The 22,085-nt window shown below is 41.6% G+C and overlaps 2 protein-coding genes across 2 annotated transcripts; both read right to left on the minus strand.

The window, feature by feature from the left end:
* Positions 1-1,386: 1,386 nt before the first annotated feature.
* LOC120059594 (ubiquitin thioesterase OTU1) lies at positions 1,387-7,711 on the minus strand. The gene is made up of 3 exons (XM_039008727.1): positions 7,633-7,711; positions 3,517-3,739; positions 1,387-3,397 (listed from the first exon to the last, which is right to left on the minus strand). The coding sequence occupies exons 2-3, from the start codon at positions 3,722-3,724 to the stop codon at positions 2,694-2,696; spliced, it is 912 nt and encodes a 303-aa protein (XP_038864655.1). The 5' UTR covers positions 3,725-3,739; positions 7,633-7,711; the 3' UTR covers positions 1,387-2,693.
* A 493-nt stretch (positions 7,712-8,204) lies between these two features.
* On the minus strand, positions 8,205-20,305 carry LOC120024698 (6-phosphofructo-2-kinase/fructose-2,6-bisphosphatase 2-like). The gene is made up of 15 exons (XM_038968954.1): positions 20,218-20,305; positions 19,340-19,465; positions 17,264-17,360; positions 16,277-16,343; positions 16,110-16,184; positions 15,914-15,970; positions 15,635-15,759; positions 15,203-15,410; positions 14,453-14,599; positions 14,123-14,227; positions 13,905-14,034; positions 13,746-13,808; positions 12,395-12,459; positions 10,980-11,162; positions 8,205-9,904 (listed from the first exon to the last, which is right to left on the minus strand). Exons 1-15 carry the CDS (start codon positions 20,303-20,305, stop codon positions 9,839-9,841), a joined length of 1,602 nt encoding a protein of 533 aa, XP_038824882.1. The 3' UTR covers positions 8,205-9,838.
* Positions 20,306-22,085: the final 1,780 nt, after the last annotated feature.

Genomic DNA, 22,085 nt, shown 5'->3' on the forward strand with positions numbered 1-22,085 from the left:
TTGTGACAACATTGGAAAAATCAAGTAAACCCAGTTTCTCTGTAGTGCTTTGAGTGCAACATTCATTGAACGTTTCCTTGAACATCCATGTAATGGGTTGTGGGAGAAGTCTTATTTGAGTCAAATCAACACCCACTAGAACCATGCCCCAGACCTCTTACACACAAGTCTTTGAAAAATCCAAGCAAGAACAGGGAAACATATTCCACACAAAGCCAGCCCTGACCCAGATTATTTCATTGTAAGACAAGCATTCATAATGCTCATACATCCTGTCCATTTTCTATAAATAACAAGTCAAAGGAGTTTTCTGAATTGTATAGGGGACACTTTGGAGTCTGTTTACGACCAGCTGACAAAAGCTAAAATAAATATTTTGTTTTGAGAAATGATGTGCGAGAGCTTTTAGACTGCATTAATAGTTAGATGGGGGGAAAAAACAAATCCCCAGCCGTTCATCTCTGCCAACAACCCAAAATTATATGATAATATATACGAGTAACAACAGTATCAACCACTTGAAGAAAACGGTCAGAATTCATGTATTTTCATGTGTGAGAATTATAGGGTTCAACCATCTCAATGGCTCCGCTTCAAGAGCAAGGCATGAGATCATGGTGGCTGTGAAAGTAGAACAGTGGCAGTCTTCCTCTCATGCATTTAGATTGAACGCACAGTTGCTAGGTTTCCATCCAATTGGAGACAGATTTTATTGCATATTCTAAAATACGCATAAAGAAAATATGCGCTTTTTCCACCAAACTGACTTGTTGCGGATCAAAATCAGTGCATGATGACGTAGTGCACACAATGTATTATTTCACTAAAGTTTTCATGTTCCAAATAAAATCTAAAGTTCAATGTGTTTACATCACATTTTCAACTCCACTGATAGTTTTGACACAAACTGTTGAGTTAAATGGCAAGATGTGCCTACTCTAGTCTTGGCAAGTGCGCTCTAGCCAACAGCTTGCAGATACAGTGCGAATAGGCTAGTCTATATGATGAGATTATTACGGATAAGGGTGGAAATATTTGTTGGTCAAACTGCAGTCATCATGTCACCAGAATATTTATTGGAAAGGAGCATCAAGCTCAACATTGTGCACTTTTACCAGCCTGTGAAGTTCAGAACTTATTTCATCTGCAGCCTAATAAACTACATGGTTTCCAGTAGTAGTGGAAGAACCACACACACCATATAATTGCGTGACTCCAAGTTTAAGTCAATATGATGGTTATTATATCAATATTTGCGCATAAAGGTGTTTCCACCATTTCTCGCATAATTAATTTTAAAGACAAAAAGAACCCACCATGTCGAACGAACACATAATCTGTCTGCATTTATAAAACTGTACCGAAGATTCCTGTTTCCATCACAGCTGGGTTTTTTTTTATTTTTTAAATATGGTATGACTTATCTTGCATAAAAACTGGATGGAAACATGGTTATAGATCAACATTACAACTATGACATCATTTGGTGGTCCTCACATTAGTCTAACAAGACCTCCAGGGTGTGAATGAGAGGCTAATGGGAAATGAAAAAGAAAAACACTATCATGAAGAGAATGTTGAAAAGCAAAGCACATTGTGTGCAGTACCTGAACTACAAATATATAATGATTCATCACAGACTGAATGATATAGATTGTAAGTCTGTCTAATCATTTTAAGATTAAAATGAAAATAAGCATGTAGCATTCTTATCGATTCTCTGTAATACAAAATACCATAATTCAAATTACAACAAAATAGACACAAATAAATATAATAAAAAACCAATCCCACTGTGGGTAATGCCATGGCCTTTTGATGCTAGAGTGCCATGGCATGATAATAATTGCATGAAATGTTAATGTTCCACATCAAGATGAATGCAGAGCTATATTTCAATCCAAACACCTGACAACCCACAATGCAGAAAATATCAAAATAAATTCAGTAATAGCTTACACAATAGCTTATACAGTTGTCAGAGCACCATTGTTGGATAATTTAGGGTTGTATTGACCTATAAAGAATCTAGCTAAACTCTGCTATTACAAATATTAAATGCATTGCCAATATAAAATAACAGCTTCTCTACCAAGTGACTGACTGGGTTTATATTTGATATTTTGCAACAGTTATCACTGTTTTTCCAAGTACTAGTGAGGCACAAACAAAAACATTTTAATTAATATTTTCATTGATGTGTGAAATCAAACATGTATCTTGTCACAATGGCCCTGGAAAAAGATTTCTGTTGTAGTACTATCGAGCCATGCCGGTTGTGCCACAAGTCAGAACTGAAAAAGCAAGGCATTTCCAGGCATCTACAATTTTGGTATTAAGAAAGTTTTCTGCTCCATTAGTGTCCACAAACGCTACATTACTGAGCAACAAGACTTCAACAAACAATCACCCACTGTGTTTTGAGTTTAGTGTGAAGACTCAAAACTGAGTTTAAAAATTTACCTAAAACAATTGTAGAGGATATTTTGTATGAGATCAGAACCTTACAGTAGATTAGCCTGTGAGCTAACAGCTGTAGTAGTAATACTGAACGGGTAAGACAGAACTCAGGGTCTGCAGAATCTCGCTGGACCAAGTGAGGTAGAGGATCGTACAGACACAGATGTGACGGCATGGGGGTGGTGGTTGTGAGGTAAGGTGGGGGGGTGTGAGAGGAGGAGGAGTGCTCTGACTTACACCTCTCCAAAGTTGGTGTGGCCCGTCTCCTTGGCATGTTCCCGGGCCTCCTTCTGTCCTACTAGGCCTGTCTGACACACCATGCAGCGCAAGGCAAAGCGGTTGATGTCCGTAAACTGCCGCTTCCTTCGCGCCTCGTCCGCTAGCTCCAGGGCCTGGGCCAGGATGATGTCATCTGTGGTGGAGAAGATGGTCTGGGGCGGAGTGTCGGAACCAGGCGTTTCTTTCTGCAGTGGGTCGTAGTGGATGCCGTCGTAGATGAGCAGCACACGTTTGTGGTAGCCAGCGTCCTCACCAAATCTATCCACACGCACTGTCTGCGTGTCAACTACACAGATCTCACACTGGTAGAATTTGGACAGGATGGACACCTCTATAGCTCCGCCCCAGGTGTCGTCACGTCGGATCCAGGTGCAGTACTCCTCGTTGGTCTTTCCCAAAACTGCCTCAGAGTAAGCCGTTGGGTCACTCGACACGATCTGGGCGATGAGGCTTCGCATCTCGGGGGCACACGCTAGGTCGTATACCCCGCCCTCCACCACATAGGAGACACTGGTGAACAGGCAGGAGTTGTCTGCTGGAACGACCCTTCTGGCCAGCACAGGGGGAGACTCCAGGCGGGGTCCCTTAGTTACAGCTGAATTGGTTGTCTGGGTCTTCATCTTGTTCTTCTCTTCCTCCTCAACAATGAGAGTGTCTCCTGCAACAGTCATTTTCTTAATCAAATACAGCCATGACACTGCATGGTGAAGTGTATCCAGCTGTGTAAAAGTCACAAGTGATTGATTCAAGTGAGAAGAGAGAGACAACATAGCCTACCTGATTTGATGGGGTAGTCCTTGAGGTGAGCATCTCCGTTTCGGAGGTCCAAGCTAGAGGGAGGGTAACCGACCATGATCTTCTGTACATCACAGGGGATACCAGTCAGCTCCTCTACCTTGCTCTTCAGCTCCTGCACACAGGACTGATGCGTCAGGCCCTGCATTATGTGGCTCCCATTTTTGGTTTTGCAACGCAGACGCAACATCCTGGGGTCCTTAACCTGTGGTAATAAAACACCATTCAACAAAGGAACATCACAGGCGTGTAGGCTACATACAACTGAACAAGTGAATGCTAGTTTATTCAGGCCAAGGAACCTTGTAGCAAGACATTACTTTCATTTCTAATGGAAAAGTAATTTATTTGAAGTCACAGCATGCTGATGACACTTCGATGGGGCTAAACTGCCGATCACAGCAGTGCAAGCAAAACAACTGACTGCAACTATTTATTTGTTCTGCAACTCCAAGATCTTTTTCACCTCCCGAGAGGCGCTGAATTGCAGTGCTAGGGGGTCACTACAGACCCGGGTTCGATCCCAGGCTGATCACAACCGGCCGCGATCGGGAGTCCCATAGGACAGCGCACAACTGGCCCAGCGTCGTCCGGTGTTGTGCCGGAAAGCTTCTCCCTGCCAGAACCCCCCCTCCCTCACGTGAACGTGCACACACGCAATTATTCATTGCTGCGACTTGCTTGCTAGTTGAGATTTCTGATCACGTTAGGCTGCGTTTCCCTTTATTTTTCATGGTGGTTTGATAACAGGGGAGGCACTAGAAATGTCTGCAGTTTTCGGGTTTGGCTATTTGTTTCAAGTGTATTAGTCTAGAAATAAATGTATTTGCCAAAATTCGTCATCTCTCCCATGTCTTATTCGACTAGTAGTTGTTCTGAAATGTTTGCTTGCCTACATTTTACTCGCTCTGTTTAAAATAACACATATTAATTATTAATTTGCCTATCCTGACGTGACGTTTTTTCTATAGAAAGTATTTGACTCTAGCCACAAAGTTAAGGAAATTAGAAGGAGAGGGGGGGGTCGGCAAGGCCATTTTCGTGTCTGTCGAAATCCCCCCCAATCTATTTTGGGACTGCAAGGCCTGGCACTTTTCAGAATAATTTTGATGACCTATCATGCCCTCTGATGTGTGCCACAGGAAGTATTTGACTCTAGTCACAAAAAGAAGTGGTTATTTCAGCAATAATAGTTTTCAGAGCCCTCTACTGTTCTCTATATCCATCCCTCCATCCCCATCCCATTGTGCTTTTCCACATTTTTTCTTTACACTTTTTCTGTTTTAGTTAAGAATGTAGGTACAGTAGTAATAAAATTAAAGTGTACTCTAGGCAAAAAGAAAGTTCAAATATACAAGTCAACATAAGTGCATATCCATAATCACAGTAAACTGTTATAATAATAGAAAAAAATATGTATAATATAATATACAAAACTATGACTGAATGTGCCTCCATGAAGAATCCCCTCCCCAGTAGGTCTCTTCGCCCTCAATAGGACAGCCCCAGCACCTCCATCGTCCCCATCAACCTCCCCCCACCCCTCAACCACAAAACACAATAATGATCATTGAAAATAGATATATATATCTATATCTCACACTCACTACATAAACATATTCACAGGATACTCAACTTATCTCTTTTCCTACATCAGATATGCAGGTGACATTTCCACCTGGATGACAGCACATAATCAGCAAGACAGAGATGCTCTTCATACGAGGGATGCCCATTCTCAGATGTTAGATAATCTGAGATGATCACGTCATTTACATTCCAGCTCTAACCTGAACGTTCTGCTTCTTCCTCCACACCATCCATCGATGACCCCAAGATGCTAAGTCAGAGCCTTTGTCAGCTCCAGATTTGACTACTTCAACTCACATCCTGCTGGAATCCCTGCATTCTCAGATTCCCCTCTGTTATTAATCTCTATATTGTAATCAATAAAGTGTTTCAAAATGCTGTACTTTTATTAACATATATGTTCAGATCGCACCTGAGAAGGGGTGTAATATCTCCAGATGGGCGTGTGGTACCCTTCCTCACCCATGCCAACAAGATGTTACTTATTTTGGGGTCTTTACTTATACTCTCATACTTACTTTCAAGGCAATGTACAATGAACCTACTGATAGAATACTGACTAAAAGGCAAAACAGAACTGTCAAATTATATTATAGCTGTGTTGTACTTCAAATCTTAAATGTTAGAATCTTAAGTGTAACAATTTTTTGGGGGGAAACAACTGTTTTTCCCAATTTGCTAAATGTGTTCTGAAGGAGGAGTCGATTTGTCTTTTCAAATACGGACAAAGATGTTAACATCATGAGAGAAGAAATAGCAGTCACTCTCCTCAGACGCTGTTATGTTCAATTTCTAATTTAATAAAAAAACATTGATATGGATCTTTCAAGGTTAACTTTGATCCAACTTCTGACTAGATGGCCACTAAAACACATGTATTTAAATAATTATGTAACTATTCCCTTGTTCCCTGTTTGCTCAGAAAAATGCATGTAAAGATTTATAGACTACTTGACATGTTTTGCTAGATAACCTGAGCCAACTGTGCCACTTCTGTGGGGAGGTGGACAATAATGAGGAAGACACTAACTGGGTAATTGCTTATTACTACTTATACAAATTCATACTCCTAAAAATGTGCCTTTAGAATTGAAAATTTCTAGAGGTAGTATCATCTGCTTTGTCTGATAATAAATGAAATAATTGTATTTCAAGAAAATGTATAAAAAAAAAAATATGTATTAACATTTTTCATCATAAATGTCAGATTGGTTGTGCCCACGATGGTTCCACCAGTCCTGTATGAAAACCATCTCATCATTGGAGGATTATGTCTGCGCTGCCTGTCAGGACTAGGTTAGGCTTGAGTTCCAGGCGACGGTATCACCTGGAAAACGTTCCATAAAAGTGGACTAAATGTTCAGTCGAGCGGTTGCAGCTTTCCAATATTTGTTTGTTATTTGTCTTTTTATGTTTGATTTTTTATATTTTTTAAATTTGATCGTATTATGCAAAGATCTAAATTTGTATTTCTTATTTAATGTTTGTTAACAAACTTAACTTTGTGATGTTATTGTGTGATTAATGTGTATTATCATTATTTTCTTAAACATTACAAAATGTTTCTAAAATAAATGTTTGTTTATACTCTAATTTTGCTTTGTGGCACACACTACTAGTCAACATGAGTTACCAAAATGATTCTGAAGTTTACAGGCCTCGTTTACAGTCCCAAGATTTCCTTAATTTTGTGGCTAGAGTCAAATACTTTCTATAGAATTAACTTAATGTCAGGATAGGCAACCGAAATTAATAATTAATGTATGTGTGTTATATTAAACAGAGTCAAATGTAGGCAAGCAATAAACATTTCAGAACAACTACTAGTCGAATAAGACATTGTAGAGATGACGAATTTTGGAAAGGAGATTTATTTATAGACTAATAGACTTGAAACAAACCGAAAACTGCAGATATTACTAGTGCCCCACGATCAAACCGACATAAAATATATAATGAAACGCAGCCTAACCTGATCAGAAATCTCAACTAGCAAGCAAGTCGCAGCAATGAAGAATTGAGTGCGTGCACGTTCACGCGAGGGAGGGGGAGCTTTTCGGCACAACACCTGTTTAGGGCAGGGTTTGGCCGGGGGAGAGGACTTTACAATTAGGCCGTAATTGTAAATAATAATTTGTTCTTAAATGACTTGCCTAGTTAAATAATGTTTAAAAACAAATAACATAGCATTTCTGTGCTAGCGTTACCTACGCTAGCATGTTGTCACTTTCCTCTTCTGCTATCTACAATACGAGACGAGCTGGTTTCAGTGAAACTGTCTAGCAAAACACAAGCAAATGAGCAATGTGATTGATTAACGTTAATTGATGTTGAGTGTTAGCTAGTTTGACAACTAGGCTAGCTAGCCAAGTGTTCTGCTAGCAAAGGGCTAACGTTAGCTGGCTAAACTGTTATGGTACTTTACTCTAACGAGATTGCAGCCTCACTTTACATAACTACGTAATTTACCTCTTTAATTAATAATTGAACCATTATTTATTTGCTTACCTGATGAAAATTGTACCCCTGCCTCGGACAATAAATATCAACCGACAGTCTCTGATGTGTAGAACGTCACAAATGTGAGTGTGTTATTATTCGTAACGTCGTTGCCACACACATGACGTATACACAAGCTTTGTTTCCTTTTGGCTAGAAGAGGGGATAGATCCACTCAATTGATGGATCCAGTCTCTTTTCAAATTAAATGTTAACTTTTGTGACATATTAAAGCCTCATATAGTTTACATCCTAATAATGCAATTGAAGTGAAATTACATGAGCTAACTTTATATTTTAGCAGACACTTATGCAAAGCAATTTATAGGAGCGATTAGGGTTAAGTGCCTTGCTCAAGGCAGATTTTTCACCTAATCAGTTCAGGGATAAGAAACAGCGAGCTTTCGGTTACTGGCCCAAAGCTCTTATCTGCTAGGCTACCTGCCGCTTGTGTGCATAGTGCTTTCTCGAGCGGTACAGAGAGTAGGCAAATTAACTTGAAACATGTCACCTCCTCCTTCCCCCAAACTCACACAGAAAATGGAGACATAAATTACACCGGTTTTACATATTTAATGACTCTTTAATACAGTTACTGGAGCAACATCTTAAATACAATTCAACTATGCTAAACCAGCTAATTGAGGCAATGAAGTCCATATCAACAGGCAAAATTTTACATGACAAAATTCACGAGAATAATACTGCAGCCGGGTATTGAGTACAGTACATTCTTGAGCTGAGCAGGCTATCGTTGGAAAACGTATCAAATATATAGTCACAACTCTTGACATTTCTTTGGAACCTTCTTGTGTATGATTATACACATCTTTACAAGTGTACTATGCACAGAACAGATTACTTTTCAGTAAGGCTTTCAACATGCCCCAAAAGACACAGGCAAAAAATCATAAATAATTGTGACACTGTAGTTCGCAGTCATTGGAATAATTGGGTGTGCGTAATAGCATAACTTTTATCTAAATTAAAAGGATATTGTGTGCCCCTACTGACTAGTGGCTTTTGGTGCAAATTTCCCAAAATCTCATCACTTTATGCAGGTTATTTATGAAAACATTCAGCACAACACCAACTCAAAACACAGCAGAATGCCAAACACATTCATACAAATAGCGACATCTCAATATCTAATATACAGCTACTGTACATTCTTATGGTATTCTACATATCAATATCCTATTAAATGACTACTTTGTGGTGGAATTTTCCTTTACAAAGGAAATGTCACTTAAAATGTTTCTGCACATGAGTTATGTTGTAAATGCAAAGTGCATATTTTTGACTGCAGCAAAAAAGAAAATGAAAACCGGTTAAATTAAATAAAAACACTAGTGACCTGATTCATAAGACATTTCCTTCAAGTATCTCAAAGCATCTGTTAAAATATGGGATATTTACACTGTTTTGGTTTTAGTGGTAATGGCTAACAAGCTACATTTATTAATAGTCGCATGTCTGTAATAATTGGTTAAAAGGCAAGGTTCTCAAATAAGCTTTGAGTTGCTTAAAAATCTACTAGTGTATATTTGAAAAAACATTTCCTCAACCATGAATATAATCAAAGGGACAATTCAGCGAGAATTTCATAAGAAAGGTATTGAAGCTACACTATGATAACTAGGACCGTAGTACTTTTCTTATTCCATGTTTACATATTTCTGTTACTCCTTTATGTTATCTGAAGACAGAGTAAGTAATTGACAGATAAATACATTCATTTACATGTCAACTTCCCTTTTAAGAGCACTGGACTAACTTCTAATCTAAAATATATACAGTATATCCTTATTGTAAATGGTTCCACACAAACCATATATGACCACAATATCAAATTATCCTACTATGTTTTTCTGTGTTCATAATGTCATGTGATGGCTAATATGGATGTATCTGATAATTGGCAAAAATGCTTTATGCTGCAGTAGTGGGAAAGGATTTCATGATACCATAACATGCTGCCACATATATTCAACAAGACATAAAGGGTCTCTGATACACATAAGGCATCATGTTTGATCTCTATTGGCATACATGAAAGAGGTGTTACAGTTGTGGTTTCAGATATTTGGCATGCAGGGAAATGATTATATGATGTGGAAGGCCATAGGGACATGGAGGATAGGATAAGCAGAACTTCAGTGTCACAGTGATAGACTGAGGCACCAGCTGAACTTGAAGGTGACTTCATAGTCACTCAGAAGCGGACACAGCCACTAGTTTCTTCTGGGCTGTCATAGTCGATTCCTTCACACAGGGAGTCCTTTAAACAGAAACAGACATGATTAATATTCTCAGTCGATAATTAACATGAGTCCAAACACTCTGACCAATTATGGTCTTGAAGACAGGTCTTACATTACTACTAGTGTTTTGCCTCAGAGAGACCAATGAAAAGAAACATCCCTGCTAGGTAAAAACTTTTCTCCTGATACACCATCATCATTATAAAACAAAGTGGGAACGAAATGATTAGTACTATTAGTAGTGAAGTGTATGTCCTTGAACTGAAATTATGATGAAGCATCATACTGTATGATGATATCAGTTTAAGATGCTATACATACCCCATTGTCTTATTGAGATGACATTTCATGTGAATAAGTGAAAACAGAAATTAAATTGGTGGAGTTCTGCGGGAATTTATCTTAAATACTCACAGACAACAGCTTCCTATCCGAGGCTATGACGATACAGACAGGGAGGGAGAAAGGGAAGAGACAGAAATGGGGAGACTAGCTGAAGCACTGAACTCACAACAAAGCAAAGCGAACCAACACACTCGGATCACAACAGCAACTTTGAATATGCATCTCAAAACATCAACATGTCTATATTTACGACCCTTGTATGGCATTGATCTCTGACGCTAATTGTTGTTCAGTGCATGTTTCTCCTAAGATCACCATATGACTAATGTATAACACCTGGTTACTGGAAGACTTTTTAACTGTGTATCTGGAATGGTACTTAAGTGATCTATTCATAAGATGTAAATGAGTAGAAGTTAGTGGTGCAGTTTATTTAGGACAGGCATAGTGCTGTGCATATTCAAGATGGACACAGCCCATGAAGAAAAGGGGAGGCCATGTAAGACAAACAGCTGATGTTGGGGGAGAGACAGACATAATATAAAGAGGGGAAGCCACCAACAAGACCACAGCATGTCAGGGAGAAGTCCACTCTGTTTTTATTACAGAGTCTGAATTATCAAGGGGATTTAAGGGTGATGGGATGCTAAGGATAAAGAAGAGATTGGCTTGGGTGGGAGGAGGGAGGGGACTGAGTATAATTATGAGTGATTAATTAAGAGGGCACCATCCATTTCTGACACTAACTTGGCTTTGCTGCAGCACCCCCTCTGGCATCTCGGGGAACTGCAGGGCCGATGGGAAGGGGCGTTGGGGGAGCCAGGGACGGTTGCCGGCACTGTAGAGCCTGGGCCGCTTGAACTGGTCGTGACTGGACAGCGGGGTGTAACTATTCCGCCGGACGGGAGCTGGGTTCCTCGGGACCTTTTCCTGGTTGGAGATGGGGAAACACCAGGTGCATTAGAGAAAGCGACCCGGGAACACACAGCGTTACTGGGACAATTCCCCAAAACACAGCAATCAAACAATCGTTCTCCTTGATCAACCACTACAATAGGACTTTTGCTATGGAATATGAAAAAGTTGATTCTGCATAGTAAAAAAAAAAAAAAAAAAAAGCACTAACAGATTCCACTTAATTCTGCTCCTCTCAAATATTGTCTATGGCATCTCACTAATAGCTCAGACACACCGGTAGGATTGTGAAACGTTTGCCTGCCGACTACTTAGCACTTCTGAACAGAGTGTCGGCATTCTCTCTCTTTTGTGTTCACATAGCAAAGACCTTGAAGTCGTCAGCCACTCAGCCTTGTTAAAATAGTCCAAAACAGAAGGTGGCAGTAGCGTTATTTGGAAATGCATGTCCGTTGTTTTATGGTCTACAGTCACGACGAGTTCAAGCGGCCCAATATTAGCTAGCTATATAGCTAGCGGCGCTAATGTTACTATTGTTTTAGACAGCCCTTGTTGATATAGCTAGATGGCCACAGCTAGATAACTCACTAGCAAGATGACAAATAAACAATTTAATTCACTCTCCATGGTCACTACAGCCCATAGATACATTTTTTTGCTAGCTGGCTAACGTTATGGTTAGTATTATTCATTAGCTAGCAAGATGTTGTGCTAGCTAGGTAAAGTTAAGACACTGCATTGACTCTCAGTAGCCAGCTACAGGCAGCTGCTTCATGGAAAATAATCCATTGTGATGTAATTATCATTTTACTAGCTACAGTGGCCAGATTGCTAGATTGGTAAAGTATTTAGTGTTGTGTGCATTGTGCTGCACTTACACACACTTCATATGAAACAAATGGGGTGGTAACTGCCTTGTCAGTTAGCTAACTAGATAACATTAGCTTGCTAACTAATAAGCTAGTGCAAACCTAAATAAATATGTAAAGACTTGCTCTAGAAAAAAATGTATTATGCAGTTTTATTGTTTTAGTGGTGTCGGTGTTCGCAAGCAGGGAAAGGTAATCAGTCATAGCTTCGTACAAGTTAAATATAAAGTCACACTAACTACTCATTTATCCAGACATAGCTTGAGCTAGTTTGGTTAAAGAGGTTCCGTGAAGCATGTGATATGTGAGCAGAACAGAGCAGGGATGCCAAAAAGGAGCAAAGCCTTGCCACTGAGGATAACATGCAATGTTACTTACAAGTGGTCGGTCGCGATGTGTGTTCACTGCCTCCACGTTAAGGTAAAACATTTCCACTTTACAGCCTGGGGATAGTTGCAGAGATAAATTCATGTTACCCATTCCTAATTGTCAAACTAAACTCAGCAAAAAAAGAAACGTCCCCTTTTCAGGGCCCTGTCTTTCAAAGATAATTCGTAAAAATCCAAATAACTTCACAGATCTTCATTGTAAAGGGTTTAAACACTGTTTCCCATGCTTGCTCAATGAACCATAAACAATTAATGAACATGCACCTGTGGAATGGTCGTTCAGACACTAACAGCTTATAGACGGTAGGCTATTAAGGTCACAGTTATGAAAACTTAGGAAACTAAAGAGGCCTTTCTACTGACTCTGAAAATCACCAAGAGAAAGATGCCCAGGGTCCCTGCTCATCTGCGTGAACGTGCCTTAGGCATGCTGCAAGGAGGCATGAGGACTGCAGATGTGGCCAGGGCAATAAATTCGCAATGGCCGTACTATGAGACGCCTAAGACAGCGCTACAGCGAGACAGGACGGACAGCTGATCGTCCTCGCAGTGGCAGACCACGTGTAACAACACCTGCACAGGATCGGTACATCCGAACATCACACCTGCGGGACAGGTACAGAATGGCAACAACAACTGCCCGATTTACACCAGGAATGCACAATCTCTCAATCAGTGCTCAAACTGTCTGCGAAAGGCTGAACTGAGGGCTTGTAGGCCTGTTGTAAGGCAGGTCCTCACCAGACATCCCCGGCAACAACGTCGCCTATGGGCACAAACCCACCGTCGCTGGACGAGACAGGACTGGCAAAAAGTGCTCTTCACTGACGAGTCTCGGTTTTGTCTCACCAGGGGTGATGGTCGGATTCGCGTTTATCGTCGAAGGAATGAGCGGTACACCGAGGCCTGTACTCTGGAGCGGAATCGATTTGGAGGTGTCGGGTCCGTCATGGTCTGGGGCGGTGTGTCACAGCATCATCGGACTGAGCTTGTTGTCATTGCAGGCAATCTCAACGCTGTGCATTACAGGAAAGAGCCTCCTCCCTCATGTGGTACCCTTCCTGCAGGCTCATCCTGACATGACCCTCCAGCATGACAATGCCACCAGCCATACTGCTCCTTCTGTGCGTGATTTCCTGCAAGACAGGAATGTCAGTGTTTTGTCATGGCCAGCGAAGAGCCCGGAAGTTTGCTGAAAATAAACGCAGTTGACAGTGAGAGGACGTTTCTTTTTTTGCTGAGTTTACTAGTGGTGATAGAAGAAATCCATCAGATGTGAACATAACACAATGTAATTGTCAATTTATTCTACCGTAAGTCTAATGAACACAAAGTCTTACCATAGGCAACAGGGCTGAGCTTGAGCACTGTGTGCAGTGGACATTTCAGATAGGGTAGATCATCTACGAAATACATAGTAAAAAAAAAAAAGTGTCAATGACTTCTGGTGTTTGTGACATTGTCAGTAAGTGTGTACTGTATGGTGTGTGCTCACCCACCTGCACTCTTGTCCAGGAAGTAGGCTAGCAGGCAGCGCATGACAGCCTGGTGACAGATGACCAGCACATTGCCTTGTCTCTCTAGCTCCATGATGACAGGCTCTAACCGCTGCACTAGGTCCTGGTAGGACTACAGGTGGGGAGAAGGGACACACTGAGCTTTAGCTATCCCTAACAAGATAAGGGCTCCATATTGTGGTAAGTGGGTAGGACTTTACCTCTCCTCCTAGGTAGCGGTAGTGGTACTTGTCTTGGTCCCTCAGGGCAAACTCTTCTGGAAAGGAGTTCTGGATCATATCATATGTCATCTCCTCACAAACACCCTAACAGATGGGAGAGAGAGAACTCTGGAAAATGTGCCTTGGCAGTTGAGTTGCCAGATAATGATCAATTATTACTTATTATTCAAACAATGAATATAACAAGTCCTTTATCAAAGATCAAATTCATTTTAATCACAAATGGTGTCTACCTAAATTAAACCATCATGGTATTCATTATTTTAGACCAGTGATAAGTAAGAGATCAGAGGGAAAGTCAGTACTGACAGCATCTATCTCGTTGAGGATCTTCCACTGTTCGTAGGGCACAATCAGCTCCTCAGCAGTCTGGATGGTACGTCTCAGCTGGCTTGTCCACACCTTCAGGTCCGACAGTTTGTGCTCCTCGATGAAGCCGCGCAAGGCATGGGCAAACTGGACCAGAAAGGGCAAAGAGAGATTAGTGTCAATAACAGGCCCATCTATCAGGGGACTTCTTACTGTACATGATCATGGTAAACATGCTATTAACTATTTAAGAGTACATGACCAGATTACCAGTGTTTCCTCAAATTTAAAGTACAGGAGCTTCAATTAGTATTTTCCATTAGCTGTTCAACTAAATCTAAATAGAAATCGGTAGGATCTACTGACTCAAAGACAAAGGTCAGTAATATGCCTGACTGCTCCATAGAGATTGATAGAGGCTTCTACTGGACAAAAGGCCGTATTAGCATTGGCACATTGGCACTGAGGGCTTCCATCATTTTAATGTAGTCAACAGGGGGGGCCTTTCAACTTCATTGGCTGATCCCTCCTGGTTACCCTGTTGGAGTCATGTCCAACTGAGTCATCAAGAGGGGGGATCAGCCAATCGTGAAGAAAAAAATGGACTACTTCAAAATGGAGATGGCCTCAACGGCGCTGCCCATGCTATCACAGATGCTATAATGGCACAGGTACAAAGATGAATCCTCTATCTCTATGGACTGCTCTCTCTGGACTAGGCCTAACTGTCATGGCAGACAGCACACATACCTGTTTTCCCCCTGGGGAGAGCTCCGAGTTACCTCCGATACGGCCCTCCATGTTGTGATTGCTCTCTCCATGCCGGCACAGGTAGAGCGAGTGAGAGTGCACTTGAATGTTCATGAGGTAGTACACTATCCTACTCTGGATGTAGTCTTGCACCCGGTTCACCAGGAAGCGCCGGCCCACATTCTCCACCTTGATAAAGGATAGGTCCCTACGGGAGACACAGTAACACAATTGTCTGTATGTATTCTGTCTCCACCTGGTGGCATTCATCTGACCTTGCAGCAAATTTACAGCAATTCTCGAGAACTACAAACGTTAATGCCTATTAGGTATACCACATGATGATCGGTATGGACAGTTCCCTCTAATTGAAGCAATGTCCTATTCAATTGCAACACACTGAGACAGACAATTTGCTTTGGTCATTCTTAATTGTCATAATCATCGGGATCCAAAGGTTGGTATGTAACCTTATAGCACTCTATGCGTTTGAGAAAGTCATCCATTACCCTCTCTCTGTGCCTCTCTGGGTAGTCTGGACTGGACACCTTCACCTCCTGTTTAGAGATATGACACATTAGAATGTGGGCAAAGAAAAATGAAAGTCGTGACATGACAAGGATATAGTCAGTGTATAAATAGGTTAGTTTTGACCCTGGCCTGGGGTCATAGTAAAGCATTACAATCCCACATGGCGACATCGGAACATACCAGAATATTAGCAGCAATGACTTCTGGGTCATCACACACAGACTCCACAAAGAACACCTGTTGGAAATAAAGCAGCTCAGACTGCGCCACTAAAATATACTGCCTCACCACAGGGCTGGATGCAGTGTCGTTACACAGAGTAACGTTATATGGAGATAAACACAAAAATATATTTGGCAATTTAGCACATTTTTACCTTGAATGCATTCTCTTTCCCAAAATCAAGAATGAGGTCTCTCCTCTCCCTTGTTGTGTTTGTTGCATCAAATACCTAATCAAAGCAAACATCACTAAACGGGTGGATATATGTAAAATATATTGAACAGACAAAAAGGAATCTAAAGGAAAGAGTAGATGCCTTACAGCGATTTGTCCTCCTTTTTCAGTTAGATATCCTTTCACATCCTCCAGGGCTACCAGAGCACACTGTCTGTGGGAGAGGAGAGGGAAATACAATGGCAGTAGTCTTAATCTGCATCAAAGGGCTCAACAGTTGGTCTGCAGAAAAGGGGGCAGGTATGCATTCCAACCTCAGATAATATATATATATATTGTTTTTATACTCAATCTTAAAGGCCCCTGTATCATTTTGTGTTTGATTCTATGGTGAACAGTCCAATAGACCAGAATGATATACTGTATACCTATCTTTCTTCTGTACAGACATCTGAATAGTAACACTGACAGAACAGTGAGGGAACATACCGATGCAACATTTTGTAAGGAGTGAGTGAGTGCCAGAAATATATTTAGATCAGCATTCTGTGATGTTGTCAAGAGCAGTAGCCATTTACAGGTCCATAAAGGGCAATTCAGATGTGTCTCATTAAGTGATTATCCTGGATCAAGTTTAGTGCTTGCTTAGAAAACTTTCAGCTAGTTGGAAAATAGTAATCCATCACAAATTACTATGAAAAACTAAGCAAATGTCCATTTGAATCCCACAACTGGTGTGTGTGTACACACACACATTCTATTAATATAATATGGGTCTTTTGTACACTGAATATCTGCTTGCACAGCAGACAGAGTGTTGGTTCAGAAACTCACTAGCCATTGACGCAGCAGCCGGGGCTGCAAAGTACACCTGTGAAATCATGCATAAGAGAACCTGGTGTGCTGCTGGAGTAATGAGATTGACTCAGATCTGACCATGCTGATGGAAACAATACTTGATTAATGACCATTTTTTTCTAACATGTTACGATTGATAGAAAACTTTGTCTGTCATATGTGAACTTAAGTTCTAAGCAAATAAAAATGGAAAATGTGCCATCAAAACAGTGTGCATGGCAATTGTGAATCCTTTCTCAGTATGGAATCTGCATGAATAAAACAAACGTAACTTACTTCCTTATTTCCATGGCTTCCTTGTTGTCGTGTCTGAAGAAGTCGTAGGACTTGTAAGCTTTGACAGCCTCTCGGCGGTAAACACCCAAGTTAAACACTACAAAATTAACAAAATGGCACCAACAGAGTTATGACTTGCTTGTATTAGTGTCTACATGGTTTATTAAGTTATGGTTGTCTCCTATCATAGAAATGGGACTGGTTCAAAGTAGGATCCTATTCAACATGGGGCGTCTCAGTTCTCAGGAGCTTTACATTTTCTATTAAAAATGTGACATTTACCTAATAATGAAGGCATTTACTTTGTAGGACACAATATACTGGTGATTTAAAGTTGACTGAAGTGCTTATTAAAAGATATCTCAAACACCAGAGGGTTCCACCATCAATAGTCTGTCATAATGGAAGACTTAAAGGGACATGTACACTGCTCAAAAAAATAACGGGAACACTTAAACAACACAATGGAACACTTAAACAACACAATGTAACTCCAAGTCAATCACACTTCTGTGAAATCAAACTGTCCACTTAGGAAGCAACACTGATTGACAATAAATTTCACATGCTGTTGTGCAAATGGAATAGACAACAGGTGGAAATTATAGGCAATTAGCAAGACACCCCCAATAAAGGAGTGGTTCTGCAGGTGGTGACCACAGACCACTTCTCAGTTCCTATGCTTCCTGGCTGATGTTTTGGTCACTTTTGAATGCTGGCGGTGCTTTCACTCTAGTGGTAGCATGAGACGGAGTCTACAACCCACACAAGTGGCTCAGGTAGTGCAGCTCATCCAGGATGGCACATCAATGCGAGCTGTGGCAAGAAGGTTTGCTGTGTCTGTCAGCGTAGTGTCCAGAGCATGGAGGCGCTACCAGGAGACAGGCCAGTACATCAGGAGACGTGGAGGAGGCCGTAGGAGGGCAACAACCCAGCAACAGGACCGCTACCTCCGCCTTTGTGCAAGGAGGAGCAGGAGGAGCACTGCCAGAGCCCTGCAAAATGACCTCCAGGAGGCCACAAATGTGCATGTGTCTGCTCAAACGGTCAGAAACAGACTCCATGAGGGTGGTATGAGGGCCCGACGTCCACAGGTGGGGGTTGTGCTTACAGCCCAACACCGTGCAGGACGTTTGGCATTTGCCAGAGAACACCAAGATTGGCAAATTCGCCACTGGCGCCCTGTGCTCTTCACAGATGAAAGCAGGTTCACACTGAGCACGTGTGACAGACGTGGCAGAGTCTGGAGACGCCGTGGAGAACGTTCTGCTGCCTGCAACATCCTCCAGCATGACCGGTTTGGCGGTGGGTCAGTCATGGTGTGGGGTGGCATTTCTTTGGGGGGCCGCACAGCCCTCCATGTGCTCGCCAGAGGTAGCCTGACTGCCATTAGGTACCGAGATGAGATCCTCAGACCCCTTGTGAGACCATATGCTGGTGCGGTTGGTCCTGGGTTCCTCCTAATGCAAGACAATGCTAGACCTCATGTGGCTGGAGTGTGTCAGCAGTTCCTGCAAGAGGAAGGCATTGATGCTATGGACTGGCCCGCCCGTTCCCCAGACCTGAATCCAATTGAGCACATCTGGGACATCATGTCTCGCTCCATCCACCAACGCCACGTTGCACCACAGACTGTCCAGGAGTTGGCGGATGCTTTAGTCCAGGTCTGGGAGGAGATCCCTCAGGAGACCATCCGCCACCTCATCAGGAGCATGCCCAGGCGTTGTAGGGAGGTCATACAGGCACGTGGAGGCCACACACACTACTGAGCCTCATTTTGACTTGTTTTCAGGACATTACATCAAAGTTGGATCAGCCTGTAGTGTGGTTTTCCACTTTAATTTTGAGTGTGACTCCAAATCCAGACCTCCATGGGTTGATAAATTTGATTTCCATTGATCATTTTTGTGTGATTTTGTTGTCAGCACATTCAACTATGTAAAGAAAAAAGTATTTAATAAGAATATTTCATTCATTCAGATCTAGGATGTGTTATTTTAGTGTTCCCTTTATTTTTTTGAGCAGTGTATAATGTCTTCAAAAGTGATGTTGTAGGGGCTGTCTTCCCCCACTCACCTTTGGTTGGCACCCCTATCCAGTTGAGGTATCGTGTCAGTTTCTTAGACATGTAGGTCTTTCCCCTAGCAGGTAGGCCGATCATTACAATCACTGTGGGAGAGTTTGTCATGTAGGATGCCCATGCTGAACAGAAAGACAGACAGACATACATACATACTATAGTGCATTAGCATCAGACTAACTCAGATACTACTGTATACTGTCTATACTGTATATCTACAAGTGATACACAGGCCTGACAAAATTATATACAGTAGATAAGGCAAAACAATTTAGCTATCAAATTTGTTGGTTGGTATGATCAATCATCATTGGATACATTTCTTATCCTTGATTTCCCATGTACTGTATACTTAGATGAAAAGGGATATGTCAAAGTGGACTGGCAAGCCATGGCTTGCTATTCTCATATAAATTACACCCACAACAGGACTGCAGATAAACTGAATACTGTATGGAATATGGGCTCATTATAAACAGATTTCAACATAATCTGCATGATAAAAATATGTGGAATGAGAATTAATAATTTGCCCAAAATATGCCCAACAGAATAATTTTCAAAGAAGACTAATCCCTCTCAAAATATTATAAACACAGTTGTATTTCTTTTAAACTAATTTGCTTGTTAATGTGTGCATCAGCAAAAAAAAAAAAGTGCTTTCAATGCATAGGGAAAGCTTTACATCATAACTAGCAACATTTTTGGAGATGAAGCCAAAACAAAATAACACCTGTAGACTCATGTGCCAGTCAAAACAGCCTGAAGCAAGCATCCAGACTGCATTGTTGCTGTCTTGCCTATGGTCCTGCCTGCGCAAAGCTGTCCTGCATTGAAGATGTTGCTCTGGGAGGCTTATCATTAGGCTACTTACAGCATTTCTTCTTGTTTACTCTGAGCTCTGTTTTCTTGGCTTCAGCAGAGTTCGCCGAGCTAGTCTCTCTCTGAATGGTTGCGGACATGGTGGAGTTGTGTCCTTGTTGTGCCAGGTTCTCAAAAGCTCTAGAAGGGCATGGCCCCAGACAATCTGAAACACAAGGTTGATTTATTCTAGCAGTAGGTCTAGGCCTATGTAATATTACATTTATATTTCCTGAATAAGAATGACTAATGTATCCACTATTTGAACAATATTCAATTAAATTGATGTTGATATAAAATATATACAATGGTATTGTTACACACCTTCAAATTAGTGCATTCGGCTATTTCAGACACAATCATTGCTGACAGGTGTATAACATCAAGCACACAGCCATGCAATCTCCATAGACAAATATTCACAGTAGAATGGGCTTAGTGAAGCGCTCAGTGACTTTCAACATGGCAACATCATAGGATGCCACCTTTCCAACAAGTCAGTTCGTCAAATTTCCGCCATGCTAGAGCTTCTCCAGTCAACTGTAAGTGCTGTTATTTGAAGCGGAAAGTGGTCTAGGAGCAACAACGGCTCAGCCACAAAGTGGTAGGCCACACAAGTTCACAGAATGTTACTGCCGAGTACTGAAGCACGTGGTACATAAAAAATCGTCTGTCCTCGGTTGCAACACTCACTACCGAGTTTCAAACTGCCTCTGGAAGCAACATCAGCACAAGAATGGTTAGTCGGGAGCTTCATGAAATGGGTTTTCATGGCCGAGCAGCCGCACACAAGCCTAAGATCACCATGTGCAATGCCAAGTGTCGGCTGGAGTGGTGTAAAGCTCGCTGCCATTGGACTCTGGAGCAGTGGAAAGGCGTTCTCTGGAGTAATGAATCACACTTCACCATCTGGCAGTCCGACAGACACATCTGGGTTTTGGCGGATACCAGGAGAACGCTACCTGCCCCAGTGCATAGTGCCAACTGTAAAGTTTGGTGGAGGAGGACTAATGGTCTGGGGCTGTTTTTCATGGTTTGGCCTAGGCCCCTAAGTTCCAGTGAAGTGAAATCTTAATGCTACAGCATACAATGACATTCTAGATGATTCGGTGCTTCCAACTTTGTGGCAACAGTTTGGGGAAGGCCCTTTCCTGTTTCAGCATGACAATACCCCTGTGCACAAAGAGAGGTCCATACAGAAATGGTTTGTCCGAGCCAGGCCTAATCTCCCAACATCAGTGCCCGACTTCACTAATGCTCTTGTGGTAGAATGGAAGCAAGTCCCCGCAGAAATGTTCCAACATCTAGTGGAAAGCCTTCCCATAAGAGTGGAGGCTGTTAAAGCAGCAAAGGGGGCACCAACTCCATATTAATGCCCATGATTTTGGAATGAGATGTTCAATGAGCAGGTGTCCACATACTTTTTGTCATGTAGTATATATGGGCCACACTAAATGCACTTAAAATCCCATTTCATTAAGTATTAGGAGTCTGATGAATTTTCTAATGAATTAGAAAGTAATGGCATGACTTGACATTTGCTGTAACATAATTAGACTACTTTTATATTAGGTTGGATACAGCTTCGTTTTCTGTCAAAGGCCTTCAAGCATATTGCAACACAGCAAAGTGAGGGACTGCCATTTCATCCTCACAGCCACCATGTATTGCGCGGCCATATCCGCTCATCAAAAGAGCACTAACAAAAACCGGGAATCACAAAATGATGCCAAAGCCATTTACCTCAGTAAGCAATATTATTATGCGACGACACTACTGCAGTCCAATCGGAGTCTCGAGCCAGGGTCACTAGTCTGTGTCGGGAACACTGATAATAGACGCATTGGTTGTTTCCATGGAGATAGTTAGAGGGCGCAACAT

Source organism: Salvelinus namaycush, chromosome 2 (assembly GCF_016432855.1).
Source record: "Salvelinus namaycush isolate Seneca chromosome 2, SaNama_1.0, whole genome shotgun sequence".
In the NCBI taxonomy this organism is placed as follows: domain Eukaryota; kingdom Metazoa; phylum Chordata; class Actinopteri; order Salmoniformes; family Salmonidae; genus Salvelinus; species Salvelinus namaycush.